The sequence below is a fragment of the Ranitomeya imitator genome, chromosome 6, assembly GCF_032444005.1.
Source record: "Ranitomeya imitator isolate aRanImi1 chromosome 6, aRanImi1.pri, whole genome shotgun sequence".
Lineage (NCBI taxonomy): Eukaryota > Metazoa > Chordata > Amphibia > Anura > Dendrobatidae > Ranitomeya > Ranitomeya imitator.
In genome coordinates this window covers 75255377-75277758 of record NC_091287.1, presented here as the reverse complement: position 1 = coordinate 75277758, position 22382 = coordinate 75255377, and the positions used below count along the sequence as shown (strand labels likewise).

Below are 22382 nucleotides of genomic sequence, written 5' to 3'. Positions count from 1 at the left end.
CAGTCATGATAAAGTAAGAATGACATCACTGGATACTTTAAAAGGAGGCTGGTTCTTGGTATCATTGTTTCTCTTCAGTTAACCATGGTTATCTCTAAAGAAACACGTGCAGCCATCATTGCACTGCACAAAAATGGCCTAACAGGGAAGAGTATCGCAGCTACAAAGATTGCACCTCAGTCAACAATCTATTGCATCATCAAGAACTTCAAGGAGAGACCTTCCATTGTTGTCAAAAAGGCTCCAGGGCGCCCAAGAAAGACCAGCAAGCGCCAGGACCGTATCTTAAAACTGTTTCAGCTGCGGGATCGGACTACCAGCAGTGTCGAGCTTGCTCAGGAATGGCAGCAGACTGGTGTGAGTGCTTCTGCACGCACTGTGAGGCGGAGACTCTGAGCAAGGCCTGGTTTCAAGGAGGGCAGCAAAGAAGCCACTTCTCTCCAGAAAAAACATCAGGGACCGATTGATATTCTGCAAAAGGTACAGGGAGTGGACTGCTGAGGACTGGGGCAAAGTCATTTTCTCTGATGAATCCCCCTTTCGATTGTTTGGGACATCGGGAAAACAGCTTATTCGGAGAAGAAGAGGTGAGCGCTACCACCAGTCTTGTCTCAACTGTAAAGCATCCTGAAACCATTCATGTGTGGGGTTGCTTCTCAGCCAAGGGAATCGGCTCACTCACAGTCTTGCCTAAAAGCACAGCCATGAATAAAGAATGGTACCAGAACGTCCTCCAGGAGCAACTTCGCCCAACCGTCCTAGAGCAGTTTGGCGCCCAACAATGCCTTTTCCAGCATGATGGAGCACCTTGCCATAAAGTAAAGGTGATAACTAAATGGCTTATGGAACAAAACATAGAGATTTTGGGTCCATGGCCTTGAAACTCCCCAGATCTTAATCCCATTGAGAACTTGTGGTCAGTCATCAAGAGACGGGTGGACAAACAAAAACCAACAAATTCTGGCAAAATGCAAGAACTGATTATGCAAGAATGGACGGCTATCAGTCAGGATTTGGTCCAAAAGTTGATTGAGAGCATGCCAGGGAGAATTACAGAGGTCTTGAAGAAGAAGGGGCAACACTGCAAATATTGACTTGCTGCATTAACTCATTCTAACTGTCAATATCACCTATTGGTACTCATAATATGATTGCAATTATATTTCTGTATGTGATATAAACATCAGACAAACACTAATAAAAACCAGAGGCCAGCAGATCATGTGAAAATATAATTTTGGTGTCATTCTCAAAACTTTTGGCCATGACTGTAGTATTGATCTATGTAAAGTTTTTTTACATAAATGATGAAATAGCCCCTCGGTGTTTCAATTTAAAAATAAAATGCCACATCTAAATTAGCGCTTGTCCTAAAAGCACATTGTGTATACATATGTGAATGGGATTTCATAAATCCTTATTAACAGTATAACGGTAGTAGTAATAAATGATTAAGTTATTAATAAGTATATACAAAATATTATACTAATGTTATTATATGCAATATTCTAAAAAAAATCATAATACAGTATATTATTATATTTGTATAATAATCATTGCTGCTCCTTAATATTACCTATAATAGAGTCTGTGGTTGAGGAAGAAAAATCATTTTCAAATTGAAAACTACATTTCTAAGATACCTTTTCCCAAATGCTTCTTGAGCTGATGTTAATTGTATGTGAATGGTTCCTGCTTTTCACCCAATGAGGATATATACTGTATATTTTTTTACTATTAGAAAAAAAATTACAATGTAAATTTCCCACGTAATGCATGAGTATCAAGCTGAAAAAATGTAGTTCTGCTTACTTTTTGGTCAGAAGCCCGATGCTGCACCCTAGCAATTTATTGTACAATACCACAGATTAAGACTTCGCGGGGTACAGTGCATTATGGATCAAAGAAAGCAGCATGCATCCTCCATTTTGAAACATTTCTCCTATTACCATTTGTTCATTGTGAATACTCACTCCCACTCGCTCAGAGTGGCATCGCGAAAATATGTTCTAAGCCTTGTTACTTGTTTCCTTGTGCAGAAAACGAATATTTGTGACATTAAATATATTTTTCCTCTCGTGGTTCTATTTCTGTCCACATCTATTTTTGAAGGTTTTGTTCGGTCTGATCTACAATAGGATCCCGAACACTTACCTGGCCACATGTCAGAGCTGGTGGCTACAGTAGGTACAATAGCTCGGCTTTTTGTATGAACATGCTATTGGAGTTATAACGGGATACTGTAACATTCAATTTTACTTCATTTGTCATTTTTTTCCCCACTAGTACACTTTACAATAAAGGTTATCCATGGTAGCTGCAATTATACTTAATGTTTTGTGAGCATTGTTCCCTTGCAAAGTATGAACAGAGCATTTGTCAATGAAAAGAATCGAAAAGAAAACTTCTACCGGATACTGAGTAATCAATGTAATATAAATGCACAAAGAACTGAAAAAAAATGGGTGACGATTTTGGGAAAATTTGATCAAATACAGAATGAATCTTAGGTGTATGAATAAGTATAGAAAAACAAACCTATTGATCATCTTCTAACATGTATTGCTCCAGTGCAGAATTGAAGGGAATCTGATATCAATCCTTCCACCATGCTCTATGGCAGGGCCATAGGGCCATTTACGGTCTTCGATGACCTTTTATCAGGCCCCCGAGCAGATTCTCAGGGACCGCAATCTTGGGCAGGGAGGTGTATTTTGATTGCCATCACCTCATTAATTTCTTAATTTCATGACCATCGGGTTCTTTGTAAAAGTCAAACATTTACTATGCAGTCTAAGTTCATCAGGTGGGTACAGGTGGGATAGGGCACAGAAATGCAGACTTCCTTCCTCCTTAGTATAACTCCTCTTCAGTCCCTCCACCCATTCATCCTGGACTACCCTTAAGTCCACTGACTCCTTCAGCCTTAGAGATCCGTTGTCCCCTCTGGCAGTGCACCCGAGACTGGCCACCTGCCCTCCATGTAATTCCACGTTCACCATCCTCTTGATGTCAAAAGACCAGACTCGCTCCTTGGTACCTGACCCGAGCCCTAGGCTCCAGACACTGTTGAAATGTCTATTTTGCCTCCCACTGTCGAAAATGGTTGGCCCATGCTGCCCTTAGCAACCCACCACCCCACCTGAACTTGAACTCCACTGTACACTTCACTAGCTGACACTGAACTTCTTCTAATGAGGAAGTGCCCCTCTTTTATCAACAATAGTGTCCTCCCACTGATCTAGCCCTATCCCTAACCATTTCCTATTTTATATTCTAAACCTATTATCCTTATTCTATATCTTATGCTATACTTGCACTTATGCATTAACACTTTACACACTGTACACAACCATAATACATAAATTAGACACACATGACTTTTACATATAAAACCGCATGATGGTATTCACATGGCGCGTTTGTTGTCTTCAGGGGTAGAAACAGTTTAAGGCAGTCCACATCCCTACATTTGTTCACCCCATGGGTCAAATCATTGTACTGTATCTATCAAGTATTCTGGAGGGAGATTGTTGAATTGATGTAGAGCAGTGCTTCCCAAACCCTGTCCTGACAGCCCCCCAACAGATCATGTTTTCAGGATATCCTTATTATTGCACAGGTAAGAGAACCTGTAGCAATGTCTGCTGCCTTTATAATAATTCCATCACCTGTACTAAGGAAATCCTGAAAACATGACCTGTTGGGGCCATGAGGGCTGGAGCTTGGGAAACACTGATCTAGAGCCAGATAAGAGTATGGGCAGCCATGCAAAGCCGTATCTGGATATAACAGCTAGTAGATGTGGTTCCAGCTTCTCCTCAGTGGTCTGCTTTCATCACTGGGAGAAACTGTGCATATGACAACGTGGGAAATGCTGTTCAATTTCTCAGTATAATATTATAGAGCAGGAGAAGTTGAGCACATTAGACACATAGGGGCCGGTTCATCAAAGATGCAACACAACAAAAGTGGTGTAAATGCTTTGAAAGTCACACAATTTTTCCACACTGGGGTGTTGTACAAACATTTTGCAGCTGTTGGTGTTTTTATGCCAGTTTGGATTATCTCTACTGAACTGGGCTGATCTGAGGGGAAGCTGGGCGTAGACAGGGCATGTTCATCAAATGTGCCAGCATTTGGTACTCCGAAAATGCTACTCCAGTTCTCAATTGGAGAAACATTTCTGGTGCGTTGCGCAGAGGTGCACGCAACTCAGAAGAGGTGCCAACTTCCTAAAGTGGTCAGATTCCTATTCCAGTAAGACTGGCACAGGACAAGCATGCACTTGGCCAGTCTTGATGAATCTGCCCAATATAGTATTGTGCAAAAAAATTATATAAATGTTAGTTACTTGATGGATATATCTGCTGTTTGTGGGCTTAGCAGTCCAGTGGGTAGTCTAACTCAAGGATTGACAGCTTTCCTTGTATGAGCATCCACACATAAAACGATGTCAGTCCTTCAACAGGAACACCCACTGGACTCCTACGCATTAAATGAGCAGCGATTTCAATCACTTAGTGACAAGAAATACTGAATCATTAAAATTAATTCTGTAGATGGTCTATTATTTAATCTGTGCAATGTGAATGATTGTCCCCATGTGTTGAATTTTCTGACTTATTACATACATAACGCTATATAATTATTGTCCTCTGTGTTAATATATTTATCTTTTTTCTAAATCTTGGCAGGTCCTGAACCTTTTTCTGGCTCTCCTACTGAGTTCCTTCAGTTCCGATAACTTGACCGCCCCAGATGATGATGGTGAAATGAATAATCTCCAGATAGCTATTGCTAGGATAACGCGGGGTATATCCTTTGCCAAACAAAGCGTCATCAATTTTATCCGCAGTTTATTTACCAAACCAAAAAAAAGTGGAGACACCTTTATAACAAGCTTGTCTGGAAAAAATAGAAACAAAAACAACATCAATCATATCAACATGTCCGATACTGGGAAAAAAATGGATGACTACAAGGATGGGAATAATGCCAATGGTGGCATCTCCAAAAGCGGAGAAAAATATGTTGTTAGTGAATGTGATGATTACATGACCAACCCTCGTCTCTCCGGCTGTGTTCCCATTGCTATGGGGGAATCCGATGTGGAATATCATGATGAAGATGAACAAAGTATTTTTACGGATGCTGAGAATAGTAAAGAGGTAAGGTCGGAATTTCTACTAGCATCTAATCCTCTTAGTAGTAGTATTGATGTGGTAAATTGTTCCATCTGATCTAGACTCAATTCCTGGCACAGGAAGTAGCTTTCTGACATTTTCCATTTTCAGACATGTTTACTTTCATTTGTCGCCTAGTTGCCTGTAGTATAGTGGTCCAAATTATTCAGGATCTCTTATGACCTATTTAGACAATTCGATCAACCATTCTAAGCCCATGTAGATCATAGAAAGCTGAATAGAATGATGCCTTGATATCTGTGATCCAATGTCTTATTCCCAAGAAATCCACATTTTTCTTAATTCATAAATGAGCTTTTAAGATAAATGGGATGTACATAGATCTCACTGAGAATCTGCCTCCAGAGCTTATTTTTAATGAAAGGGGGCATTACTGTTTTAGTTCTGGAGGCAGATTCTTTTTGGCAATATTGAAAGATTCACCTTCATAATTGCAGCACATATTAGACAGAAGTAACAGATAAAGTACAATCAGATTTATCAATATTATCTAATTATTATATTGTAAACTTAGACTAAATAGTCTTTTTCATGCCATTTCTGCAAAGTCACAGTCACACAAGCTCCAGAAATGGTCTAAATCAAATAATAAATATACTGCAAGTCAAGAAAAACAATTTTTTGGTACATTTATCATGATAAATCTCCCTATTGTTTTCTGTGGAAGGAAAACAATAGAACCAGCCCAGCTGCAGAACCTGCTACATTTTAGTTGCAGTCTATTATACAGTTTGAAAATTTACTTTTTAAAAGTATGTGCCTACAGCATTTTTTTTTTCAGGTGTTCAAAAACGTCCATTTTTCAATCTGAAAACACTTAAAAAATTGCTCAATGTCTCCGGAATTCTGTAAACTGGAAGTGTCTTTTTTTAGATTTTTTTTCTTTTACTGAGCACTAGATCAACATTTTTGACCACTGGCCTTTTTATTTTAGTGATTTTCCAGCTTTTTTGGGGATGTTTTTAATACTGGCATTTTCTGGCCTTTTTTTTTAACTCCAATCAACAATTGAGAAAAAAAATTTGCTTTTTTTAAAGTAAAAATGCTGGGGAAAAAAGGCTCAAAAATATGCCCAGGTGTCTTCCAGTCACCTTTTGAGCTTTCCCATTGACTTGTATTGGAAAGTATAGCACTTCTTCAGAGCGGAAGACACCTAAAGAATGGTCTGCATCTGCTCACTTCTTTTATTTGCTTGGCGTCTTTGGAATCCTGAAACAGTTAAAAGACGCTAAAAAATCTGAACATTTGAGCATGTTATTCTTAGATAAAATGCTTCTTTTCAGTGTATTTTTAGCATTTTTTCAGTCGGGTTTTGGAGCATATTAGATTAATGCATTTTGTGTATGTGCATACATCAGCTCACCCATCAAATTTTTGTTTTGCCTGTATCTTGGTGTCCACTTGTGCTCAGTGTATGTTTTTTACCATGTTTGAATACAATTTGGATTTCTAACCTTTTATATGTGTATTGATGTGTCCACAGAACATTCATGTTCCCTTTTTTGGTGTTATCAGTATTTCTAAGCCAAAATCAGAAGTGGAAAAATCAGAGGAAAAGTATAATTGAAACACGTCACCACTTCTGTATTTATCACCTACTCCTGGTTTTGGCTTGCAAATACTGATGGAAAATATTGACCAAATACTGATCATATGAACGTGGCTTTAAAGGGAAGGTGCCACCAGTTTTCTTGTAGTTTGTTTTTTTGTCAAATTAAGCTTAGAATAGTAATTAAAATGTATTAATGCAATGTTTGCACTCTTTGCAAACATTTCTATATGAAAAAAATATATATTTTTTACAGATATATTTACCACCATGGGGAGCATTTTCCATTTTAGACCTCAAGCAGCTAAACAACACCTATATGTATCCTATATATATATACACCATGAAGGGAATAAACAACTACAAAGCACCAAAGAAATCCTCCTTCACACAACGTCAATAAAAAGCATGTATATTTTATTAAACAAATATTAAAAAGAATAAACAGTAGTAGGTAAAAAACCACAGCACAGGAAAAAAAGGTGGGCTGTCCAGGAAAACACACTCCAAATGTGGTAATGACAAAGTCCAAATGCAAGCATAACATAATGTTCATGCCAGGTGGCCATATACACACATGCAAGAGGAAAGTGCAAATAACAGTAATAGAGTAAGTACAAGTGTATATAATATAATTACCTATGGAGCGCTCCTGGAGACCCACCACACCCGACGCGCGTTTCACAATGAAATGATTCGTCCAGGGGTCAAAGACATAACATTATGTTATGCTTGCATTTGGACTTTGTCATTACCACATTTGGAGTGTGTTTTCCTGGACAGCCCACCTTTTTTTCCTGTGCTGTGGTTTTTTTACATACTACTGTTTATTCTTTTTAATATTTGTTTAATAAAATATACATGGTTTTTATTGACGTTGTGTGGAGGAGGATTTCTTTGCTCTCAAGCAGCTAAAGTAAGACTTACCAGCTTTACTGTTAGCAGCAAAATTGGGGCAGTAACTGCTGACATCATTTCCCTCCCCTTTTGGGTGTCCTAATATTCCTGGGGCAGAATGAAGAGTAGCATCACAGGGCAGTGCCATTTTGTGGGTGACTGCCCTGTGATCTGCTATCACCAGCAGTTACTGTTTTTCTCTCTCCCATCAGTCTCTCTCACCCAGATTACACGATTCTCTCACCCCCTCCACGATATCTAGCCATTCACTTCAGACCTGCAGCTCTTTATCTTATCTTATGAAGGGATGAATCACAGCTCTTGCTGAGCAGCTGACATCTCCTGTTCCAATAATGCTAATGGTACACTGTTCCTTTTAAATGTCTCTGCTATTCTGCCCTGCATTTCTCCTGCATTTTACTACTGTCAGCCGTCAAGCTAGGATCTGTTCTGCTGGAAGCAGTACTACTTATGTTTAGTTAGCAGATCCAAGGGCTCCATGAAAATGGCAACAGAACACTCCCAGTACTGTAAATTGTGCAGCCCACAGAGATGTGCCCAGTTCACAGCAGTGACAGTTCTATTACAATACATAGGGTCGGAGTCCATCTGTTATCGCCTATGACCATGGGGTGCCGTATTATGACACTGATAGTGTCCTGCTGCTACTGTGAAAACAAGATGTCAGCCCCCAGTGCCTTCTTTAACCCCTTTCTGCCATTAGACGTACTATTGCGTCCATGTGGGGTGGGCTTTACTTCCCAAGGACGCAATAGTATGTCATATGCGATCGGCAGCGCTCACGGGGGGAGCGCCGCCGATCGCGGCCGGGTGTCAGCTGCCTATCGCAGCTGACATCCGGCACTATGTGCCAGGAGCGGTCAAAGACCGCCCCCGGCACATTAACCCCCGGCACACCGCGATCAAAGATGATCGCGATGTGCCGGCGGTGCAGGGAAGCACCGCGCAGGGAGGGGGCTCCCTGCGGGCTTCCCTGAGCCCCCCGCAGCAACGCGATGTGATCGCGTTGCTGCGAGGGTCTTACCTCCCTCCCTCCCTGCTCCAGGCCCGGATCCAAGATGGCCGCGGATCCGGGTCCTGCAGGGAGGGAGGTGGCTTCACAGAGCCTGCTCAGAGCAGGCACTGTGAAGCAGCCTGCACTCCTATCAGATCGGTGATCTGACAGAGTGCTGTGCAAACTGTCAAATCACCGATCTGTGATGTCCCCCCTGGGACAAAGTAAAAAAGTTAAAAAAAAAATTTTCAAATGTGTAAAAAAAAATAAAAAAAAATATTCCAAAATAATGAAAAAAAAAAATATTATTCCCATAAATACATTTCTTTATCTAAATTAAAAAAAAAGCAATAAAAGTACACATATTTAGTATCGCCGCGTCCGTAACGGCCCGACCTATAAAACTGGCCCACTAGTTAACCCCTTCAGTAAACACCGTAAGAAAAAAAAAAAAAAACGAGGCAAAAAACAACGCTTTATTATCATACCGCCGAACAAAAAGTGGAATAACACGCGATCAAAAAGATGGATATAAATAACCATGGTACCGCTGAAAGCGACATCTTGTCCCGCAAAAAACGAGCCGCCATACAGCATCATCAGCAAAAACTTAAAAAAGTTATAGTCCTGAGAATAAAGCGATGCAAAAATAATTATTTTTTCCGTAAAATAGTTTTTATCGTATAAAAGCGCCAAAACATAAAAAAATGATATAAATGAGGTGTCGCTGTAATCGTACTGACCCGAAGAATAAAACTGCTGTATCAATTTTACCAAACGCGGAACGGTATAAACGCCTCCCCCAAAAGAAATTCATGAATAGCTGTTTTTTGGTCATTCTTCCTCACAAAAATCGGAATAAAAAGCGATCAAAAAATGTCACGTGCCTGAAAATGTTACCAATAAAATCGTCAACTCGTCCCGCAAAAAACAAGACCTCACATGACTGTGGACCAAAATATGGAAAAATTATAGCTCTCAAAATGTGGTAACGCAAAAAATATTTTTTGCAATAAAAAGCGTCTTTCAGTGTGTGACGGCTGCCAATCATAAAAATCCGCTAAAAAACCCGCTATAAAAGTAAATCAAATCCCCCTTCATCACCCCCTTAGTTAGGGAAAAATTAAAAAAAATGTATTTATATCCATTTTCCCGTTAGGGCTAGGGTTAGGGCTAGGGTTAGGGCTAGGGTTAGGGTTGGGGCTAGGGTTAGGGCTAGGGTTAGGGTTAGGGCTAGGGTTAGGGTTAGGGTTAGGGTTGGGGCTACAGTTAGGGTTGGGGCTACAGTTAGGGTTGGGGCTACAGTTAGGGTTAGGGTTTAGATTACATTTACAGTTGGGAATAGGGTTGGGATTAGGGTTAGGGGTGTGTCAGGGTTAGGGGTGTGGTTAGGGTTACCGTTGGAATTAGGGCTAGGGGTGTGTTTGGATTAGGGCTTCAGTTATAATTGGAGGGTTTCCACTGTTTAGGCACATCAGGGGCTCTCCAAACACGACATGGCGTCCGATCTCAATTCCAGCCAATTCTGCGTTGAAAAAGTAAAACAGTGCTCCTTCCCTTCCGAGCTCTCCCGTGTGCCCAAACAGGGGTTTGCCCCAACATATGGGGTATCCGCGTACTCAGGACAAATAGGACAACAACTTTTGGGGTCCAATTTCTCCTGTTACCCTTGGGAAAAAACAAACTAGGGGCTAAAAAATAATTTTTGTGGGAAAAAAAAAAGATTTTTTATTTTCACGGCTCTGCGTTATAAACTGTAGTGAAACACTTGGGGGTTCAAAGTTCTCCCAACACATCTAGATGAGTTCCCTGGGGGGTCTAGTTTCCAATATGGGGTCACTTGTGGGGGGTTTCTACTATTTAGGTACATTAGGGGCTCTGCAAACGCAATGTGACACCTGCAGACCATTCCATCTAAGTCTGCATTCCAAATGGAGCTCCTTCCCTTCCGAGCCCTCCCATGCGCCCAAACAGTGGTTCCCCCCACTTATGGGGTATCAGCGCACTCACGACAAATTGGACAACAAATTTTGGGGTCCAATTTCTCCTGTTACCCTCGGGAAAATACAAAACTGGGGGCTAAAAAATAATTTTTGTGGGAAAAAATTTTTGTTTTATTTTTACGGCTCTGCATTATAAACTTCTGTGAAGCCCTTGGTGGGTCAAAGCGCTCACCACACATCTAGATAAGTTCCTTAGGGAGTCTACTTTCCAAAATGCTGTCACTTGTGGGGGGTTTCAATGTTTAGGCACATCAGTGGCTCTCCAAACGCAACATGGCGTCCCATCTCAATTCCTGTCAATTTTGCATTGAAAAGTCAAACGGCGCTCCTTCCCTTCCGAGCTCTCCCATGCGCCCAAACAGTGGTTTACCCCCACATATGGGGTATCAGCGTACTCAGGACAAATTGTACAACAACTTTTGCGGTCCAATTTCTTCTCTTACCCTTGGGAAAATAAAAAATTGGGGGCGAAAAGATAATTTTTGTGAAAAAATATGATTTTTTATTTTTACGGTTCTGCATTATAAAGTTCTGTGAAGCACTTGGTGGGTCAAAGTGCTCACCACACCTCTAGATAAGTTCCTTAGGGGGTCTACTTTCCAAAATGTTGTCACTTGTGGGGGGTTTCAATGTTTAGGCACATCAGGGGCTCTCCAAACGCAACATGGTGTCCCATCTCGATTCCAGTCAATTTTGCATTGAAAAGTCAAATGGCGCTCCTTCGCTTCCGAGCTCTGTCATGCGCCCAAACAGTGGTTTACCCCCACATATGGGGTATCGGTGTACTCAGGACAAATTGTACAACAACTTTTGTGGTCCATTTTCTCCTGTTACCCTTGGTAAAATAAAACAAATTGGAGCTGAATTAAATTTTTTGTGAAAAAAAGTTAAATGTTCATTTTTATTTAAACATTCCAAAAATTCCTGTGAAGCACCAGAAGGGTTAATAAACTTCTTGAATATGGTTTTGAGCACCATGAGGGGTGCAGTTTTTAAAATGGTGTCACACTTGGGTATTTTCTATCATATAGACCCCTCAAAATGACTTCAAATGAGATGTGGTCCCTAAAAAAAAATGGTGTTGTAAAAATGAGAAATTGCTGGTCAACTTTTAACCCTTATAACTCCCTACCAAAAAATAATTTTGGTTCCAAAATTGTGCTGATGTAAAGTAAACATGTGGGAAATGTTACTTATTAAGTATTTTGTGGGACATATATCTGTGATTTAATTGCATAAAAATTCAAAGTTGGAAAATTGCGAACTTTTCATAATTTTCGCCAAATTTCCATTTTTTTCACAAATAAACGCAAGTACTATCAAAGAATTTTTACCATTGTCATGAAGTACAATATGTCACGAGAAAACAATGTCAGAATCACTGGAATCCATTGAAGCGTTCCAGAGTTATAACCTCATAAAGGGACAGTGGTCAGAATTGTAAAAATTGGCCCGGTCATTAACGTGCAAACCACCCTTGGGGGTAAAGGGGTTAAACTCCTATAACACACAAAATATGTTTCAAATGCATTCAAAACTTGGTTATAACAGCATGTTATGCTACATTACATTGATTTATTAATGATCTACAAAAGCGCTACCTTTCCTTTAATGTATTACTTTACTATTGTCATTGTTATGTAAGTAATAGAAAATGAAGACAGATTCCCTTTTTTTGGGGTAGTGTTCTGAAATATAAAATTTGGGATTTGCCTTTCCCTAAATTTGCTTTGTTTTTCTTATCTACAGAAGTGGAAAAATACAGGCACAAGCGTCTACCAAAGCTGATATAGTATGAGAATCTTATACTGTTTGATGATTGCAATATTTCCTCTCTTCTTGAGTGATCTTAGTGACAGCTGTGGTGTCGGGCACTGGTTCTGTTGCTTGTTTAATCAGTGTACTTTCCAAGCTAGGGACTTTTAGAATTTAAATACCATCATACACAGGATGATAAGATTCTTTTATGACCTTGACCCTGAATGTGTGTGTGACTTTTGGGTGGGCTACTTGACAGAAGTGGGTTTCAGTGTCTATCAGTCCCGCGTGCATCCACTCATCACAAACAAGAGGCGGGTGGGCTATTTCCTGTGCGTCTCTTGTGTTCCTTGCAGCAGGTGTGCTGTTTCATCTATGATACATCCTGTCAGCTGCTCCTTTCTGAGTAGCTAAAACAAATGAGTAAACAAGCTTCATAGGGGGCTTAATAGCTGCTCGGTGAAGACGTAGAAGTGTGGCTTTCTACGGAATGTAGGACTATTTCTATAATCACCAATTTTCTAGAACTGTGTAAATAGCAATAAGAAATCCTTCATTCTTTAATCTGTGAAGAGGATCAAATAAATCATCCCATTCCCAATACCATATGGAGCCTCAATTCAGGACCATAAAAGTGTACGTAGCCAGGTAATACCTATGTATGACTTTTGAATTTGCCAATACCTGAGCATTAGCAATGATGAGCAAATGTGCTTCGATAATATGTTATACGAGCATGGTCGGGTGCTAACCGAGTGTCTTTGGCGTGCCCGAAAAATATGTTCAAGTCCCCGCAACTGCATGTTTTATGGCTGTCTGACTGCCGCAAAACATTCAGGGATTGAGCATAGATAATCAGGTGAAGTATTCCAGATACATCAGCTAAAAGGAACCGTATAGAGGCATGTGCTGCTAACTTCATATTGAAGAGCCGTAGGGATTCTGTGTGCCTCTGTACAGGCACCATGAGGGAAGAACTGGTTCTCCATAAAGATGAAAGCTAACTATGGATTCTTGAAGGGAGAAAGTATGCACAAAAACTGTCTCGCTTGTAACCCTAGGAGAGTTAGATAGATTCCCAATAGACTCTTCATTGACTTATAGAGTTGCTTCGTCTTCTAGGTGGTACTTGCAAAATCGTTTCTTTCATCTAGGAACACAGCTAATGTGGTGCCCCTGAGGGACCAGTCACCACAGAGTACTGCACCTCATCCAGAGGTGTGGTATTCCGCTCTGAGGTAAGGAGGGGGCACGGCACAGAACCCTACACCTGCTTCCAACTCTAGACAATTCAGTCAGGACACCTGGACGTACCCTAAGGGAGGAAGGTCTTGTCTCAGGCTGGATAGGAAAGGGTGTTGGAGGAGTGGGTGGGGTAGGTCGAGTAGGGGAGGAGCTTAGTAAGCAAGAGACAGGAAAGATCTAGAAAGTTAGAGAGTTGATGAGCGGAGTGGAGCTGAGCAGAAGTGAGGGTCTGCAGCTCCTGTCAGACAGTGAGTCTGCAGGAAGAAGGAACAAGACAGAGAGAAAGGGGTTCCCAAAAAGAGTGAACTGAAGGAAAGTGAAGCTAAAGAAAGAAGAGAAGGAATGGGTCCTAGGGGCATGGATATTGAGAGATCCATCCATGGGGCCTGTATCCACCGGCGTGGTCAGTGGAGGGACCAGGTCACAGTCATGGGACCGGCCCCATTCTAGTGGAGAAACTAAAGACTCAGCTAGCTAACTGGAGGCTGTGGTATCCGTATGTGCCCCAGCCACATCTGCACACATTCACTGAAAAGGAAGCCATATAGGATCCAGGGGGATTCAGCGCACACCGCCCGACAAGATCCGCAGCTTCTGGCTTGGGATACTGTGTGGCAGGCGCAGGGCAGGAGAGGCGAAGCCAGAGCAGAGAGACGGCCAGGAAAGGACATATGAAAGAGGGTTCTGGAAAGTACACTCAACTTGCTTGAGAGCTGGCTGGACCACAGACCTCGAGGACACAGCACCCAGGCTGGGGCAACAAAGAACTGTGAGTAAAGCTTTGGAAACTGCACCCCGCTGTGTCCTCACACTTATTTACTGCACCCTCCACCCTGCACCACAGCTACTACTAAGTACCTAAGTGCCCTGGGACTAAAGCTCTGCCTGTGGTGAGCTGTACCAACTCTACTGCATCACCATCAGCCCCAGCGGTCTCTTCAAGCAGCATCGGCTAACATTTCACATTTGCCGAGTACCACAGGTGGTGTCACGAACATTACTTTATAAACTTTATTTCCCCTTTATTCCCATTTTATTGGACACCCAGGGCCACAGACTGGGTCACTGCTGCCATGACACATCACCTTTAAGAACCGGCGCGTTACCGAGTATCCCCAAGGCCCTGGCAGGCGCTCCACTAATATATCTACTTTTCAACTTTTTGTTTGTAAAGTCTAATTTTACTTTGGCATCTGATCCTATGTAAAACACTGAAGAACTGATACAATCTGCCATCAGTCCATTAGCAATCAAAGAAGATCTATCAATGGATCCAGTTTTGCACGGTTTATTGGAATTAGCCATAACATTAGGCTGCTTTCACATGTCAATATTCTCCTGCCCATGAAAAGTAATAATGTCTGGACGGTTTGTGGATTTACTGGTAGGCATATGTGACGCCTCAGGGTCCTGGTCGTCACAGTGGCATTGCTTTCCTCACATGGAGAGTGATGTCACGCTGGGAAGCGATGAAGGATAACTCTCACCAGGGAACACAAACATTATTTTTATTATACGTTTTAAAAGCGCCATTTATTCCATGGCGCTTTACATGTGAATATGGGGCAAATATAGACAAATACATTAAACATGAGCAAAAAACAAGGCACACGGGTACATAAGGAGGGAGGACCCTGCCCGCGAGGGCTCACAGTCTGCAGGGGATGGGTGAGAATACACTAGGAGAGGGTAGAGCTGGTTGTGCGGCAGTTCGGTAGGTTGAGATAACTGCAGACTGTAGGCTTGTCGGAAGAGGTGAGTTTTCAGGTTCTTTCTGAAGGTTTCTATGGTAGGCGAGAGTCTGATGTGTTGGGGTAGAGAGTTCCAGAGTATGTGGGAAGCAAGGGAGAAGTCTTGGATGCGGTTGTGGGAAGAAGAAATGAGAGAGGAGTAGAGAAGGAGGTCTTGAGAGGATCGGAGGTTGCGTGTAGGTAGGTACTGGGAGACCATTTCACAGATGTATGGAGGAGATAGGTTGTGGATGGCTTTGTATGTCATTGTGAGGGTTTTGAACTGGAGTCTCTGGGTGATAGGAAGCCAGTGAAGGGCTTGGCATAGGGGAGAGGCTGGGGAATAGCAGGGAGACAGGTAGATTAGTCGGGCAGCAGAGTGTAGGTTGGATTGGAGTAGTGCCAGAGTGCTAGAGGGGAATCCAGAGAGTAGGAGGTTGCAGTAGTCAAGGCGGGAGATGATAAGGGCATGCACTAGTGTTTTTGTGGTGTCGCGATCAAGAAATGCGCGGATCTGGGAAATATTTTTGAGTTTGAGACGGCAGGAGGAGGCAAGGGCTTAGATATGTGGCTTGAAAGAGAGGGCAGAGTCGAGGATCACCCTGAGGCATCGGGCATGTGGGACTGGGGAAAGTGAGCAGCCATTGACATTGATGGATAGGTCTGGTGGAGGGGTAGAGTGAGATGGAGGAAAGATGATGAATTCTGTTTTGTCCATGTTCAGTTGTAGAAAGCGAGCAGAAAAGAAGGCTGAAATAGCAGACAGACAGTGCGGGATTTTGGTAAGTAAGGAGGTGAGGTCAGGTCCGGATAGGTAGATCTGCATGTCATCGGCGTAGAGATGGTACTGCATACCGTGGGATTCTATGAGCTGTCCAATGACAAAAGTGTAGATGGAGAAGAGTAGGGGTCCTAGAACATAGCCTTCGGGAACACCGATTGACAAGGGGCAAAGTGAGGAGGTGGTGTGGTGGAGGGAGACACTGAATGTTCGGTCTCTCAGATATGACGAGATTCAGGATAGGACCAAGTCTGTGATGCCAAGAGATGAGAGGATCTGTAACAGAAGGGAGTGGTCCACAGTGTCGAAGGCAGAAGACAGGTCCAGGAGAAGGAGGACAGAGTAGTGACACTTGCTCCTGGCAGTTAGTAGGTCATTGGTGACTTTAGTTAGGGCACTTTCAGTTAAGTGATGGGGACGGAAGCCAGATTGTAACCGATCAAAGAGGGAGCAGGAGGAGAGGTGGGAGGACAGTTCAAGATGGACGTGTTGCTCCAGTAATTTGGAGGCATAAGGGAGAAGAGATATCGGGCAATAGCTAGACACAGAAGATGGGTCATGTTCACACTCCAGGCCACAAGGCGGAGCTTTTGATCCTATTTTCTAGGTGACTCCCCTGCATATAGAGATATATTGTGGTTTGGAGGGAAAGTTAGCCAGATAGTGCCAGACAGCAGACTGGAGCAGTCTGAGGCAGGAAGGACGTATGAGTAGCCGTGCAGCCACGAGAAACTGCTGCAGCTCCTGGACAGAGATGATACCGACAGCCGAACAGATTGTAGTGAGCATGTGGGAGAGCGAAGCACAGGAGATGGAACACCAGTTGAGCAGAGCAATGAATTACCTACCTCCCTGGCTGGCGCAGGTTACCGGTAGCCGGAACACCGAGGTTGTGAGAGACTCTAAGACTGACAGCAGAAACCGGCAGGACAGCTGATTACACATCACCTGTCTGCCCTAACACCCAGGAAGCACAGTGACACATAGAGCCCGGGTCGTGATAGAGATCCTTTAAAATGGCTCTAGTCACCTGCCATATGGATTTATGTCCCACCTTTATAGAGAACAGAGAGAACTGTGAGGACCTTATCAGAAGCCATAGGCAGTAAGGGACTACAACACCACCACGCTATGAGGAAGGCTTTTAACTCCACCTGGTAAAGGGGACTCTGAATTTGCTTCCATGCCGGCTGGACCCTTCCTGTCCTGTGATCTGGTGCCCTGGCCTGTGGCTGCCTGAAGTCTTCAGTAAGTCAGGTAAAGAGACTGCAAACCTGTGTCCTCATTCTTTACTGCACTATTGACCATCTTCCATCTACACACCGGGAGCCCTGGGATTATACTTCACCTGTGGGAAGTTATAACATCTAGCTGCCATAACATCACCCCAGAGGACCCCTTGAAGCAGCGTCGGTCCCTTCTAACTGAATACCACTGGTGGCGTCACGAGCACAAACTGTAAACAATACCCCTTTTACATGGGCGCCCAGGGCCACGGACCGGGTTACCACCGTGACATCCCCCTGTGAATACAGGACCCGCTACTGGGTACCCCACAATCCTGGCGAGCGACTCACATAGATAAAGCTGTTCATTGAGGTCAAGATCTTGGTCAGACTGAGGATTGAAGTGAAAAATGGACTTGTGAATATAGCCTTCAGAATATATTCCAAATTACATTTTCTGAGGGCGTGTTCTTTTTCCCCCTGCCTGACGCCTCCTGCTTGTGATTAGTCAATGTCATACAGAGAAAGCGTAGAAACTCTGAGATGAGTCTCTGCTAACGCCCCTTGGTCTTAAATTAAAATCTAAACTTTATTAACTAATATCGGTGCAACAGAGATGAGAAATGTAAAAAAAAAATGTATTATTCAGCTATGCAGCCACTATTCCATGATGTGACCAATTTAAAATGCCAACAAAAGTGTAAGGTCCTCAGGGGTATGACCATCTCAGACATTTATGATATATCATAAATGCCTAGTTTAAGAATGGGGCACTATCTTGCATAGCCACAAATCGAAAGGTGAAACTTCCACAAGGCATGCGTGCCCACCTTTCAATATACGGTAGTGTAAGACAGGGTCCCATTCTTATGATAGGTACAGGTCCCAGAGGCACAGCAATAATGCAATAATAATAATAATAATAATGGCACAGCACCAGTCAGCCATGGGTCATGTATGTGGTATCAGGGTCTGGGCCAGCAATTAGAGCTTTGAATTTAAGTTTAAATTAAGATGAGGTGAGTGAGGGACATGTGTAAGCCTGCTATGCTGAGAGCCCTGATACCTCATACAACAGCTCAAACTAGATTTTTGCTAAGCCACACTAAGATGCAACAAACAACAGTTTCGTAGACTACTATTTGTAGAAAAAATGTAAGGATAGTAACACAGGTAGTTGACTGAACAATTCACCCACAGTATAAATTTGATAACGGCACAGCAGCAGTTAGCCATGAGCTATGCACGAGGTATCAGGGTCTGGGCCAGCATTTAGAGCTTTCAATTTAAGTTTAAATTAAGACGAGATGGGTGAGGGACCAGTGCAAGCCTGTTGTTCTGGGAGCCCTGATACCTCATGCAACAACTCAAACTGCTTTTCTGCTCAGCCAAACTCAGGTGGCACAATTATCAGCTTCGTAGACTACTATTGTTATAAACACTTAAGGATAGTAACACAGGTAGTTGACTGAAAGTAAGTGCAGGCCTGCTGGTGTGAGAGCCCTATTGCTACAGGTAACACACATGAAGGAGACCAGCTTGGAGTCTTCACGTTTCAAAAATTATTGGTACACACCAGTAAAGTGGCATCAATTTCCCCAGAGTAGAAATAGTATAATGGGCCTCTGACACACCTTCCACTACAGGCAACCCACCAGATGGAGACCCAAATTGGAGTCTCAACATTTCCAAAAATTATTAGTAACATCAGCACAGAAGCCATGACAAAGGTGTCAAAGACTGCAATACCGCAAGATCAATGCAGCATGCTAAAATCTACATCATCGCCTTGTCTGCCCAGTCTACGACTGGAGTGCAAAAGTAATTGGAGATCCATGACTTGTTCATCTTGATGAAAGTTGGGCGGTCTACACTGTCAAGGGACATCCAGATGCACTTATCCTTTAAGACATACAGCAGCGCTTAAGACACATTCTGAAAGAAAGCTGGCTTCCGGGCATGACAAAACTTCCATGGCGTGACTGGTGATCTCAGGCCATTCTTCCATTTTTGATTACCAAAATGCAAAAGGGTCAAAATTTCTCCTCATGGCATTGATATTGAATTTGAGATACTCCTCCATCATCCTGTTCAGTCATTCACAGTGTGTCAGACTTGTACTTGTACTCTGTTCTGCTTGTGCACGGGCTGATCTAAAAAATGTGTGAAGCGACTCACAGAAATTGCTTTTGCAACATACAGTGCTGCTGCTGCTAATGTTTTTGCAATGATGACTCGACATTCCCAGTGTTGGAAGTCTATAGCTAAGATGCACACTGTTTGCTTCATTGCTGTCTTGGGGAAAACCACTCTTAAGATTGTCTACAAGTGTGTTTTGATACTCCCGCATGCGCGTGTCCCTTTTCAGGGAGGGAAGTATCTGGCAAAATTTATTCTTGTACCGTGGACCTAAAAGAGTGACACCCCAGTAGTCAGCACTATTTCTAATCCTAACAATACAGTCATCATGCTGCAGATAGTGCAGCAAGTAGGCACTCAGGTGTCGGGTGCTTCCATGAGGTCCAAGTCCATGGTGTATTGGTGGCAGGGTAAATTGCTTTCTCCATCCCTTCCAGCAAACCATGGACAAGAAAGAGGAGATCATTATCCTCTTCATGTCTTGACTGTTGCACGTCCATCCCCTCTTCCTCCTCCTCCGCCTTCACTTGTTCCTTGGCTCCTGCAGCTTCACTAACCGTTTATCTGGTACCATGAGCCCCCTCGATCGCTGTAATCCACCTTCCCATGACACCCGCCTGTGCAATGACAGTCCAAAGTGTGCTCCAGGATGTAGATGACCTGAATAGTGATGCTGATGATGACATCGTTAGCGCTAACTATCTTAATAGTTATTTCGAAACTGTGCAGAAGGGTGCAGAAGTCCTTCATCTGCGCACCACGTCCGTGCTACGTTGGCTCAGGCTATGCAAAAGGACACATTGCACAAGGGTTTGCCGCTAGTGCCACAGTTGTTGCAACATGTGGAGACTGGAATTCGACCATGTCAGCACATCGCATATCAAATGGTTAACCGATTGGCCAAAAGACCTCTGTAGTGATGCAAGCTTTCTGCAGCAGCACATCCTGGCTGGGATAGTGGCAGAAAAATTGCTGTAGCACCAAGTTGCTGCAGTGAGCCATGCAAGGCACATGTACAGTATGAGGTTGCCCCAGCATAGGGCCACCACCAGGATTGCACCATTATCGCACACAGCCTTCAGGTTCAGTAGAGACAGCCATTGATCATATTCGGCCTGTATACCTGTCCAGAACTCATGAGCTGTGTGACTACGATCTCCTAGGCATATTAATTTAAACACTGCCAGATTGCGGTGAGTCCTGGCTGCGGTGGGGAGGATTCTCTCTGGAATGTGTGTCTCATTAAGGCAGAGGTTGAGGGTGCAGATGAAGGCCGTAAAGTAGGTGGAGGAGACATAAACACTGGAGGAAGTGTTAGATACAGAGGTTTGTCCCGGAAGCCTTGGGGATACCAAGACTTGTGGAGCATTCGCTTGCCCACCTGCCTCCACAGCCACCAAAGTCATCCAGTGCCCAGTCAGTGAGATGTAATGCCCCTGGCCATGTTTTCTCGTCCAGGTGTCAGTGGTGAAATGCACCCTGGCAGACATAGATGTTATTTCAAGGAATGGGTGATGTTGTTTGCAACATGCTGGTGTAGTGCAGACTCAGCTTTCTTAGAGAAGTAATGATGACTGGGCAACTGGTATTGTGGGACTGCGACGGACATCAGCTTTCAGAAACCATATGATTTTTATATGGAGAGGGACATGGGACTTTGGCAGCCAATGACAGAAGTCCTTGTGTCTGGACGTTTTGGATGTTTTATGCACCCTGATTGGTTGCCAGAATGTACACACATTAAGTTAATAAAAAAATACAGTCCGACGCTCATCTGACCTGTCCCCACCTCCTCCTCTCATAAAACACATTTTCCCCTGCTCATCATACAGCACCACTATACTTGCCAAAGTCCTAACAGAAGCATTAGTGGAAACACAATCATTTAATGAACTGCGTCCTAATTTAGCAGACTTTAAGGAAAAATGCTCAGCAATCCGAACACAAATCCGAATAAGCTACATTCATGCTAAATTTGAGATTGGTGACCGTTTTCCAAACAAGTTTTCTCATCTCTAATTGTGATGCATTAAAAGACTAAAAGAGAATTTGCGCACCCAGTCTTATTATATCAGCATTATGTCATTTTATTTCTTCAGTAGAATATATTTGCTGTCACCTACAGTACCCAATCTAATATTAATGTTCATTAGATGAATTACTGGCATCTGCTAATATGGAAACAGCACATCCCAAAATTAAATAAGTCCGTTTTGATATAATTCAGCCTAGAATTCTGCACAGATGATTTGTATTCATTGACTATTATTTTAGTTCTTACATTTACTCTTTAGTTATCGAAGTGATTGACATCACTCCAGGTGCATCAATGATAAATGTGATGCATCAACTCATTATAGATTTGTCCTTATCTATGCCAAAAACAGAAACACCTACAGTGAATCGAGATGTACTATAACATTTAATTATACTGATAAGGATAACTGATCAGCAACTCGGTACCTGCCGTCTCTGACTTTATTATTACCCCCTTCATTGTAAAGACAATATTGCTATAATGAGTCACAAGCGATACATGTGCTGCTCCTATTGTTGTGTCTGCAGATTCTCCCTGATGCTGTGGATGTTTCCACCCTCCCTGATCTGCTCTTTTTAACAATAGTGATTCAGCCTCCGCTTAGGGTGCTTGCCGACTATCAGATATTAAACAATGTTGTTAATTTTTATAATATTCCATTTTTTTTTTTTCGTGGGATTACATAGACTTCTAATAGGTTAGGTAATTCTTGAAAATGATTATAGATTCATAAAATGAGATATTTTTCTGTCAATATATACTGTAGTGAATGGGATCATTGTCAGTGGATTTTA

At 42.6% G+C, this 22382-nt stretch overlaps 1 protein-coding gene across 1 annotated transcript in view; it reads left to right on the top strand.

The window, feature by feature from the left end:
• LOC138641943 (sodium channel protein type 5 subunit alpha-like) overlaps nt 1-22382 on the top strand; it is a 476947-nt gene that overhangs the window by 327777 nt on the left and 126788 nt on the right. The window contains exon 17 of the mRNA XM_069729776.1: nt 4698-5171. Within this exon, the coding sequence (XP_069585877.1) occupies nt 4698-5171 (474 nt within the window). The remainder of the gene's footprint in view (nt 1-4697; nt 5172-22382) is intronic.